The following is a 12,330-nucleotide window of genomic DNA, read 5'->3' as shown; positions in this document are numbered from 1 at the left end:
CCCAAGCACGTTTGACCGCAAAATCCGGATCATTTGACTTGTGTGATCGCTCCATTCCGTGCTTGAATACAGTACACTTGCCCCGCTCTGGCACGGTTGGAGGGGCTCTGCTCCAGCACGGTATGGGCATTCATGCACGAGCGGTCACGGTGGATACAACGTAAATCATGCGACCATCCCTCCCCGTTTCCTCCTGCCTCCGCGAAATCGTTAACTGCGCGCGAATCACCACGTTGTGCAATCAACAATCAACCATGTTGTCTGTGTCGTTGTCCATTGTGCTGCTGCAACCGCGTATAAACACAAGTCACTTTATAATGAAAGGTATACATGGCAGTCTGTGTGCACGGCACACAGCCAGCTGACATGCCACTCCGGCTGTCAGTTGGACACTTTCTGGAGAAGGAGGAAGTTACCTCCGAAACTGTCAAGGTAAATAAACATCCCTTAACCTATGTCTGATTAAAAGAAACCCTTTTAGTTAAAAGGACGACATGATGAATGTATTTGAACTATACTGATTTATGATGAGATCGCACCATGCGTATGTCATATTTCAATGTGATGATGTGCGTACCAGGGGCAATCGTGCTTGAGCGCGTCTGGGCTTTGGGTAATGTGAATGCAGACCAGCAGGGGACTGGGGGGGGCATTTTCGCTTTAGGACGATACAGAGCAACTGGCCCTAATGTGAGTAGGCCCTTATTGTCAACCTATATTTACCTGGGGACATAATAATTTAAATCTAGGAGGTTGTCACTGATATTAATTCTGTAGAGATGTGCCACATCAAATTACAATTTCTGGTGAAAACCCGGGTTGCTTTGATGTTGTCCCCATGTCTATCATTCAGTTACTTTGGGGGTGTAATTGGCTTTCTGTAGGGCTGTGTCTGACTCCTCAGAGCTGGATTTGGCCATTTAGTAACACAGTTCAACTATTTCTCTTTTATTTCATGGACAGATAAGGATAAAGATTTCTGGCAATCAGAAAAGGCATTGGCGTAAGTTTCAGCACTGATCGCTGTTAATAATCATACAAATCATTATCAATCACAATCAAATGCAACAGAGTCATGCCGACACATAAAAATCTATACATTTCATTAATACAGCAGCAAAAACTTTTAAACTGCCAGCCAATTCAAATTACTGTTAGAATAATGAGAGAGTAAGGAGACAGCACACAGGTATTTCTGGTTAAAGGAAGTTCTTGAAAATGTAAACAAGTAAATTATTAGCTTAGACCTAAACAAACCTAAGTTCCATCGAGTATTTATGAATTTAAAAAAAAGCTCTATTGTCACACTCACTTTGAACTGTTCCAACATAAAGCCATTATTTACGCACTGAAAATATATATTTTAGTCTTTGTGTATTTTTTTTTTTTTTTAAATAATGTTCCTGCCAAGTCATTTCCCATTACATACCATCTTTGAAATCCTTGAGAGCCTCTTCACGGTCACACTGCTCATGACCGCCATGGAGACTCTGCACTATCAGACCCTGCAGACACATGTCACTGGACAGGTCATCAGCCCTGCGCATGTATTCAAATACAAATACACAGATAAACAGACATGCATGTGCAAACACACACCTCACACTCATCTAATGCTCAGGGATCAATATAAAAAACAATAATTCTGCATTACTACATTGTTGCACCAACTAAAATGCCCATATTCTATACATTTTGGCTTTGGCTAAGCTATATTTGGTGGAGTTGACAGTGACAGTGAAATGAGAAACAACACAAGGCCTCAAAAAGCCAAACACAGGATACCTGCAGGTTAGATTTATTTTAATCTTTAAGACTTGGAGACTTTTTAATGCTATTCAGAATGAATCTTAAGACCAGAATCACAACAACAAAATCATTCACCTGGTTTTAGGAACAATTTTGTCTCAGTGTTGTCCTAATGTAAGCTTTGATTCCTAGAACTAAGTTGTTGGCTTAGAGCAACAACTTAGTCATCTGCATTTTTCCATGGGCCAGAAATTGCGATTGCCAATTAAATCGTCAATCGGCCAAACCTAGGATCTATTACGCAGTGTCCTGCAGGAAGATGCTTTTTTCACTCAATAACAGTTGCAAATGAGAAAACAAATGAAAACATAAATCAATAAAAATTGGTATGTGAGAACACAGCCTGAAGAGAACCCATCCTGAACTCACATAATCTTCTTTCCAACAAAGATGAGCACTTTATCCTGGGGCTCCATGTTCCTGATGAAGTCGAACACATAAGACTTTTTCTCCTCTTCATGGACAAACAGCACTGTCTGCTTCACTGTGTTCACCGCCTCAAACACAGGAAAACAAGAGGAGCATGTTGACATGTATGCCAAATGCTGCACCACACATCATAGTTGGCAGTGCCCAGTGAAGAATTGCTTTTACCAGTCAAAATGACATTTTTCAGAGAAATGTCACCCTACCTGTTCAACTGTTGTTGATGTGTCACCAAATTCCAGCACATTCCAGGACAAAACAATATGATTCTGACTGTATGTTTCCAGTGAATACAGCTAATAACAGCATCAGTGTGATGATTTCCACTCACTGCCAAGTCCAGGGTGCCCACATACACCATCATGGGGTCCTTCAGGTAGGATCTGGCCAGTCGCCTCACGCCAGGAGGCCAAGTGGCACTAAAAATGTCAAAAGGTGAGGGGATGAGTCGTAAACTATGTCATATCAAATTATTTTTTATCCCTTTTGGAAAAATAAGCCACTGGCTTGAGTTCTGCATCCAATGCTTCTCAAAGACAATCTAGTTAGCAAAGGTGTGAAACTTTGCACAACTATCCCATGAGACAGGTGTGTAGGAGAGGGTCATCAAATCAAAAGTTACAAAAAAACTCTCATAAAGTGACAAAGTTCCAATAATACATTTATTTTGCAATATTTCGGTACAATGCATTAGTCAGGCAAAACTCTTTGTTTGTCAATAAGTTAGTATCCTTATAGCCTTTAAAAATAACTTGTGTTTCTTTTGATTTTCTTCATAAATGATATTGTACAAGAAAATGTTACTTTGAAAAAAGGTGGATCCTTCAATTCCAAGTGTGATTCATGTGCAATGTTAAAGTTTAGTCATTAAACACTACTAGTTTGTTTAACAGAGCAAAGCATATTTACCTCAACAACAATAATATGACTACCCTTCAAGCACAATGTAAATGTCATGTTGACATGTCGCAGATGTCTATATTTTGCATCCTCATAATTTGGCACATATAAACACTGCAATGCTGCATTGCTGTTGTGTGCACAACAGCCAGCTTGAGTTCTTGTAATAACAATTAAACATCCACGGCTAGAATATGCCAATACAGGCAGGAATACTGAAGCACTGAACACCTTTTACTCTGGTATTTTTTGTGGTCTTCTGTTTCCATGGCAATATTGAAAATCTTATATTAGGTGATAAAGACTAGGGCATTTGTGAACAGAACATGCAAGTATAGGGCTGGGCAATTAATCAAAAAATAATCGAAACCGACATTTAGGGCCCTTAACCGACATAATCCTGCCCATGTCGGTTATTCCAGTTACCGCACCACAACACGTCACATCACAAAATGCTCCTGTTGTCATCGTAAACATGGTCCGTTCGTCCTCACTCAGGCTGTACACTGCAAACTTCCAGCAGTTTAAGCAGCACGGATTAAAAAGAGAGACGCCAAAAGAGCCTCACCGCACCGTTTAGCGCACAACCATCACACAGCTTGGCTGCTAAGAACAACAGAAGCTAACTGACGTCATGATGTCATATGTCCATCGCTCCATGATTCTGGGTAGTGAATAAGAATAATATAGATATGATAAAAATATATAGCCTAGATACTGATGATTAATTATTGTACTACTACTACAACTACTACTACTAATAATAATAATGATAATAATAATCATTAGGGAGCAAAATTCTGAGAAATTAATATAGCCTGCTTACTATGCAGGCACGCTATATTATTATTAGTGCATATATATACTACTCCTAATAATAATATAGCAATAATATTACTTGAAATAATGTTTGTTTAGAAGAGATGCAGCTTTTTGTAGTTTGACATTGCCTTTTTGTTTGCAAAAGATTCAAGCTATTATAATCGGTAATAATCGTTCATTAATCGTAATGGAGGTAAAAAATTCAATTAATCGTGATTTTGATTTCTGCAATAATCGCCCAGCCCTATGCAAGTGTATGTCAACACCCTTTCCAAACAGCCTAAATGAGTATGTTTGAAATGGACTGTTTTCATTTTATGCATACAGAGACTGTGCTACCAGTCTTTTTCAATGATCTGTTTGTTCTCTTGGGATATTTTGTCTTTGGTCATGTCCTTTGTTCATGAAACACAGACCAGTTTTCTTGAAAGTGCCTCATGTGACTTGATTTTTACCTGGTCATGACAGTCTGTCGGTCTGGACGGATATCCAGGAGAATCTTCATAATCTGAGGCTCAAAGCCCATGTCTAGCATTCGGTCTGCCTCATCCAGGACCTTATCCAATGATAAGTAGTTTCAAAAACAAAAAACAAACCAAAAAAACAGAACATACACACCATACTTAAAAAAAAAAAAGAAAAAAAAAGAAAAAAAAAAGAATAGAAGAAAATCGACTAGGTTCACAATTATTCATAGTCACACACAAAAAGAACTGTTATCACTTATGCCTTCATACCCATTCATACCCACTCATAGACACACACACACACACACACACACACACACACACACACACACAAAACCACAACATGCGGTCAGCTGACCAAGTAGGTGATGGAGCGCAGATTGATGATCTCATTCATTTGCAGATCGTGAAGTCGGCCTGGCGTTGCGATCACTATGTCCACTCCACTCTTTACCACATTGACTTGACCCCTCCTGTCCCCACCGCCATAGATACACATACTGAGAGAGAGGGGGGAAGAGAGAGAGAAACATTCTCTAAGTCATGCTGATGGTTTCATGGTTCAAACAGAGCTTTGAAACAAAAACTTCATGTATATCAAAATTCATGAGGATCATATTAGGAGCGGTAATGTGGGAGGACTCATTTTCTGAACTGGAATATGTCAACTTGGTAGTCAAATGGTAGAGCTTAAAAGACTTGCATATCATTATTAAACAGGTGAGTGGGCACATGGACAGCACAACACAAAACACTGCCAGCCCATGACACGGTAGGGTTATATTCTTATACAGGAGCTATAAAGTGTAATTCTTTGCTACTTTAACATTACAATATCCAGAAACCATTAACCTTTAAAGGCAGAACTAAGAGAATGGATGGCTGCATTTTGCTGTAAGGAGTCTTATCTTGATAATCTGTTGAATGCCTCTGGATCCCTCTTAACATGTTCAATGGGTTTGGTTGGGCTGAAGCAAACAAGAAGGAGGATGGGTTGTATAGCCTGTAAAAACATGTAATAACTCTGTTCTGAAGAGTGCTGTATAAGTAAAGTTTTTTAGACTTTTTCCCCATATATGGTGCAACTCCACTCAGTTTACAAATGGTGTTACGTCCTTGATATCAACCTGTTGAATTTAAGCTTGAAATATAACGATGCAGGCCTCTTGTACCTCTTGTAGCCCTTGTAGCTGTACTTGCTGCACTCAGCTTCAATCTGCAGAGCCAGCTCCCTGGTGGGAGTCAGCACCAGCATGCCTGGACCACCTCGCTCAGCCCTGGGTCTGAGGAAGGAAGGAAGAAAGCAAGGAAAAGATGGACGAACAAGGATGGAAATGAAAAGATGGTCAAACAGATAAGGAGAAAGTCTGACACAATCATAGGCACAATAATTAAAGGTGCAGTCCATTGAAAAGCGGGGAAAGCATCCCCACTTTGTTTACATTTAAGAGGTATATGGAACATGAAGTGCCACAAAAATAACAGAAATTGTTAGCTAGCAGCTGGGGTCAGGTGCACTCTGATAGGGTGTATGCCTTTTTTGAGCTTTTTACAAGGCAAAATGCAATCAGGTTACATATTAAGTCAATAACGACTTGGCGTTTTTTTTTCCTACCTGATTTTCGTCTCACCCCTTACAACAAACAAAAACAAGCCAGATCATTAGACAGACACACTGTGCCACAGTGCATGGCGGTTAACCTTTCTCCTCTTTTTCTTGCATCCTCTGAGAACTAGATAGAAATTCCTGGTTCCTTGTTGTTGTTTTTAAGTCTTTTTTAATTTGAGAACAAAGAACATGAGGTCGTCATGGTGTTACAATTTCAGCTCACAGTACATTTTTATACATACATCTTGATATTCCATGTCACACTTTACTCAGTGGTGTAAATACGCCATCCTTTTTTCCCAGTATTTATTACATTTCTCCAATTGAAGCCTTAAAATAAATCAGTCTCTCCATACAATATATTTCATTTACAATACACCGCCATTGGTCTGAAGTTGAACGATCAACCTGCCACCATTTTCAAATTATAGCTTTCCTACTACTTGCCAAGAGAATCTTTATTAAATACTTATCTTTGGATAAAACAATTTCTGGTATTTTTCCTTAGTATAGTGAAAGGGATGAATACGTCAACAATATCTCCATTATTATGGATCTCAGGTGCCACCTCTTGCCAATATGTTTGTATTTTAGGGCATGCCCAAAAAATGTGGAATTTAGGAGACAATTTATTAGTGAAGAATCACACTAAATTCTTCCATCCAAATTGCCTCCAGCATCCTGATTTTGTAGTAGTTGTCTGAGATGCACATATCTCTGTCCAGTCCTCCCCTGTTATTTGAGAGTCTGATTCTCGCTCCCATTTTTGTTTAATGTAGTTTGTAGAGTCTTATATTCTTCCATATATTTTAGAAATCAATGTGTTACTTCTCTCTATAGTATATACATCAGAAAATATAGTAATCAAGTTATATTAGTTTGTTTTTATGTTTTGCACTTTTTCCCTAAAATAATGTCTAATTGGCAGGTACCTAAAAAGTCCTACTTCTCTAGTCCAAATGCATCTGCTATATCCTGATAACTCTGTATGTGACTATTTGAGGTGACTTAACAGAAAGACGTGATGCCCCTGCTCACCAACAGTTTGAATTTCCCACCCAACCTTGCAGGTTCAAATCCTGGATCATATGCTATCTAACTCAAGACCTCTGCGTGTTTCTCTAACTGTAATTTCTTCAGTAACCTAAACCACAGCTTATCAAAAAATAAAGTCCTTTGGTTTAATCTGTTTTAACTCATTTCGGCCTGATTTTTGTTACCCAATAGTGACTGTATTGGAGTATCTGTAATTTCCAGCATTTTCCATTTGGATTCACAGTTTGGTAGACACCAACACACTAGAGGATTTCATCAAGCAGCATATATATATATTTTTTTTTATTATAGTTTCTAATTATAGTGTCTTGAATTTCACCCGAGTTCTCCTACTGTTCCAAATGAACCCTGAAATCATCCTATCCCATTCGTTAAATTGTTGTTGGGATACTTGATTCCTCATGTGTTCCTAAGTCATTCTTGATGAGAACCTTGCCTAAAGCCTAAAATTCTGGACTCACACAATCTGTCCGTCCACATGGATAAAACCTGGCAACAAGTAGGCCAGGGTCTTCCCTGTTCCTGTCTGGGCAATGCCTATCAGGTCCTCCCCACTCAGCAACACCGGCCATGCCTGAGACTGGGATAGGAAACAAAGGAGGGGCCAAGATTAAAATTATCATAACAAAATGCTTTTCTTCAACATGGACAGAGAAAAACTACAGGAATTATGTGACAAACTGCACCCAGAAATTAAAAAACAAACAAAAAAAAAAAAGAAGAAAACCCCACAAAACAAAATAGCAAATTCACAGCTGACATTCAAAAATAATTCAAAACAAAACAAACAATCTGTTTTACTTTGGGGCCAAACAGAGCTAAGACGAGCTTACACAGTGGGAATACAAATGTATTGACATGACAACAACAAGCCCTAAAAAAGAGGTAGTCCTATTGAGAGTAACATTCTCTTTTTCAAGGAAGATCTATCTGGCCAAGAGAGTAGGTGCAGATAAACAATGTATAAAAGCAAACAAAATCACTTAAAGGCAAAGAATAATGTCAAAATTTGAAACTTAAATGTTCAAAAATCAGCAGCCCAATTAAATGGCAGGTGTTGATTTATTAAATTTAAAAAATGTTACACAAAACTGCATCAAGAATTAGTAGAATGTATAAATGTGTAGATAAAATGTTGCAATTAATGAGTCTAGTTTAGAGTTAGGGCAGCTGTGTATAAAGACTGCTAAACGGGTGTTCACAGATACCAACCTTTTAGCATGGCATCAGCATGTAATAATGATAATACACAGGTTATTGAGGACAGAAGAGGATGGAACAGGTTACCAGATTTCCTATGGCTACATGAGAATGGCTAAACTAATCACTCAGATTATTTTGCTTGATACGGTGATCATGACAATTACTCACTATTCATTTTTAAAATATACTCTTCCAATGTAAAACTCTGGATTATTTCAACTATAGTTACTGGTCAAAGTAAAAACAAACTATTGTAAAATTCTGTAATTAACTCACTGATTCTTGAGAATTTGGATAAATCATGTCCCACTAAGAAAAATGCTATTTCTGCTGGAAATTTACAACATTTTAATGAATAAAAAGAATCAAAGGCATAATCAGGGGGTCCTTTGCACATTTGTAAGGTTTTTTCATAGGTTTATTTTTAATTTGTATTAATTTAATGATTATATGTTGGCCCATGCCCTACAAAACCAGTTGTCCTCGGATAGGAGATAATCATTTCAACTTGATTAAAACAACAAAAAGTAATAATTTCACTGAATAATATCTTTACCACATGAAAGAGTACATCATAATATGTATTAAAAACTACAAACGATGGGTTTTGAACAATATTTACTATTATTTTGTGGTTGCTAAAAATGTGTCCCAGATATTCGTCACCACCATCAGATATTTATTTAAAAAATAATAATAAAAAAACTACAAGGTCAATTACATTCCTGAGGAGCCCTTTTCAAACCTTCAGCTCTACTGCATGCTTTAAGACCGCTCAGGCTCCTGGAAGTTTTCTATTTTCTCTTAAATCTCTTCATATTTTTGGACACTGCCACTGTCACAACCATAAATTGTCAACACCGTCACTTCTGTATAAAAAATATTAAATTAGATTATGGAATAAATGTATACTTTTTAAGAAGAGGTCTGATGCAGGTAGCAACAGGGCGAAAACAAGCTGGCTAATGTGAACAACTCATGCTTATCATGTGAAAGAGTAGGTTTTTGTCACCACCGTCAGACGTCACCACCGTCAGGTTTGACGGTGGTCTGACGGTGATGACTGAAGTCTGAAAAATGCTTGTAACAGTGCTCAGGATTGTTATTTTTTATACCAAATAGTTAAATAAAGTTGTTAAGCAAGAAGCCATTGACTTGAGTGGTATAAATTTTGGCAATGTATGTTTTAATGAGGCAACTGTCACCACCGTCAGATTAGTGTCACCACCGTCAGATGCAGTTAAATTGGTTTTAAATGAATATGTTTACAATATGTTTCTTTGGTGCTGTTGAGTTATTAAAGTAATTGTCTCTTTAATACAAAAATATGTTTTTCAAATTTAAAAAAAAAAACATTATGGTGATGGTGTTGACAAAAACAAAGTAGCCTAATAACTGGAAAAACCTATTTTATGAAAAAAATGCAAAATGAGGAGGTTGCACCGGTAGATTGCTGAACAGCCAAGACCTTGGCCTATAATGATATACCTTCAGATTTTGTAATTTAACACACTTTTTTTTTTCAAAATTAAAACCTGTTTTATCCAAATTCCCAAGAATCAGTGAACTAACTCTGTAATATATGATTACACATAAATAATTGTGAAGCCCAAATATATTCAAACAGCAAGAACCCTGCTACTAGTTTCTACTTCCACGACTACTTTGATTACTGATCTATAAATAGGACAGCAATATTAACTATAGCTCAGTGCTGCTAGCCCCTGAAGATCATTTATGCCCACAATCAGCATATCAACTACAAAACCAGAACATCATGATATCTGTTTCGGTACACTGCAAAAATTAGTTTTATGCCTTAGCTCAACTAAAATTGTGTGCTACCAGAGCACTTCTAGGCCAAAATAATGAAACATCTGGAGTGATCTGTTGCAGAAACAAGCCAGAACATAATGAACCTCCAAACCGCATCATTACATAGTCAAGTCAGCTTTATTTGTATGGCACATTTAAACCAAAGTGCGTCACAGAGTAAAATATGCATCCTTCAGGACAAGTCTGACCCCGTTTGATAAAAGTTGCACAACTCATGTGGCGTTCCTTTCTGCCAAGACAAGCAATCTTTATAAAGAAACCAGCCTGTCTCTAGGCTCTCACAGTATAAAATCGAACAAACTCTTGAGCTGACAACAACTGTGGCCCGAATCATAAGAATTTTTATTTTTAGCATCAGCTGCTCAGAAATGCAATCATCACTGGTTTATTATCTTTTAATAAGAACATTAAAACTGTATCAGACAGCTTTGCAAACTACCGTCGCAAAAACAGAGGAAGAGGTAAGCAGATTAAGAACTGAATTTCAGGACCCGGAAACAGTGTAACATGACAAATGTCAAGTGCACACAGCACACTGATGCTCCCCAAAACAGCTGGTCTGTGATTTGGCGTTATGGCAAAGGAAACAGAGACAAGTGAGGTGATGAAATGTTGGTGCGTCCAGCTTTCTCTGAATGGAGCACTCACTCACTGCTGAGATACACTTTGTGTTTGGCTCTAGATTTAAATTCATCACCTCTTGGTACGCATACCTGCAACCAGGACTTCTTTTGGGCAACCAGGGCAAATCTATTACATCTCACAGGGGATGGGACACTGCCTTATGCCATAAGATGACTGATAACGTAGAAAAAAAAAAAGCTCAAGTTTGTTGAGTCAAAAACCACTGGGCAACATGGTAAATTTTGGTGTCTATGTCGAAAACATTTGTTTATTTAACCACAATCTTGGCCAGGTGAAATGTTGCATCACCAAGCTCTTTCAACTTCCATTTCTGCAAAAACTCAGCACTTGACTTTCTGTTATGCCTTTGGTTAACTGGGGTATTTCCAAACACCAGATCCAAGTGATTCATGGTGATTACCAGAAAACAAAACATTTACCAAGAGGAGAGGAGCGTGTTCCAGTTTGCTTTGAGGAACAGGAAACTACTTGGTAAACAAAATAATATTACAGGAAGATACTGACAGGTGATTGTGTAACTGTGCGCGTGTGTGCAAGAAAAGAAAAGCTCTTTTTCCTGCCTGGACAATCCCTGGGTGGCTGCCTGTTTCATTTTCTCTACTGCCTTGATAAAAATATTTCCAGTGTCAGCAAAACATGTATGGAGTATTTTCAGTTCAATGGCTCGTTTGCTTACCATTTAACTCTTTCAATGCTGAATTAACAAGATGACAGTGGCAATAGCAATCTAGATGGGTACTACAGCTTACCACTTGTACTGGCAGAACAAAAAAATCAAGTTTATGTGAATTTCATTAGCAGCACTGTTCAGAGGATTTCACTACTATTTGTTACAGAAGAAGAGCTACAACTGTTCACCGGTGTGGACAAGGTGAACTTGTGATTGAAATTCAGAAATAAAAGTTTATTTATATACAGTTACTTCAGTGGTATTTCAAGAGTTTATGGTCTTGTTATTCTGCTCTTTGCACTGGAGCCACTCGTGTTAAAATGTATCTATAGTTGACAATTCAAGCTACTTTGGATACAAGCACTCTAAGTGTACATAAAATGCATTTTGCTAGAAATACTGGCTATAGTAACTCATGTGTGTGTGTACATATATATATATATATGTGTACACACACACACACACACACACACACACACACACACACACACACACACACACACACACACATATATACATATATACATACACACATGTCCTCACTATGGCAGGTAAACCAAAAAAAAAAAAAAAAAAAAAAAAAAACACCTTTTCATATACCGTATTTCACCAATGAATCGCCCGGCCGCAAATAGCCTCCTGGTTCTTTTAAATGCCTGGGGTTTGCACCCATTTTGCCTATTAAACTCCCACCCAAATAACCACCGGGGCAATTATTTGCATTACACTGAGGTAACCCAAAATAAGGCTATTCACCTTATTTTTGCAGAAGTAAACAGTTAGCCACACAATAACTGTGCGGCACTTCTGTGTTCTGTCAAAATAAGAGAGCTAGCTAACGTCTTAAATCGACCGACTGTAAATATGTTGGACATTAACTGTCATCA

At 37.9% G+C, this 12,330-nt stretch overlaps 1 protein-coding gene across 3 annotated transcripts in view; it reads right to left on the bottom strand.

Moving 5' to 3' along the window:
- The window catches only part of ddx43 (DEAD (Asp-Glu-Ala-Asp) box polypeptide 43), a 47,935-nt gene that overhangs the window by 28,573 nt on the left and 7,032 nt on the right, over window positions 1-12,330 (bottom strand). For all 3 annotated transcript variants that reach the window (XM_030071156.1, XM_030071153.1, XM_030071154.1), the window contains exons 7-13: window positions 7,551-7,669; window positions 5,597-5,707; window positions 4,783-4,924; window positions 4,413-4,513; window positions 2,567-2,654; window positions 2,179-2,306; window positions 1,430-1,539 (exon numbers count right to left, since the gene is read on the bottom strand). In XM_030071156.1, the coding sequence (XP_029927016.1) occupies window positions 1,430-1,539; window positions 2,179-2,306; window positions 2,567-2,654; window positions 4,413-4,513; window positions 4,783-4,924; window positions 5,597-5,707; window positions 7,551-7,669 (799 nt within the window). The remainder of the gene's footprint in view (window positions 1-1,429; window positions 1,540-2,178; window positions 2,307-2,566; window positions 2,655-4,412; window positions 4,514-4,782; window positions 4,925-5,596; window positions 5,708-7,550; window positions 7,670-12,330) is intronic.

This window comes from Myripristis murdjan, chromosome 15 (assembly GCF_902150065.1).
Source record: "Myripristis murdjan chromosome 15, fMyrMur1.1, whole genome shotgun sequence".
Lineage (NCBI taxonomy): Eukaryota > Metazoa > Chordata > Actinopteri > Holocentriformes > Holocentridae > Myripristis > Myripristis murdjan.
Note: the sequence above shows the minus strand (reverse complement) of the source record. Positions and strands in the feature narration are given on the sequence as shown.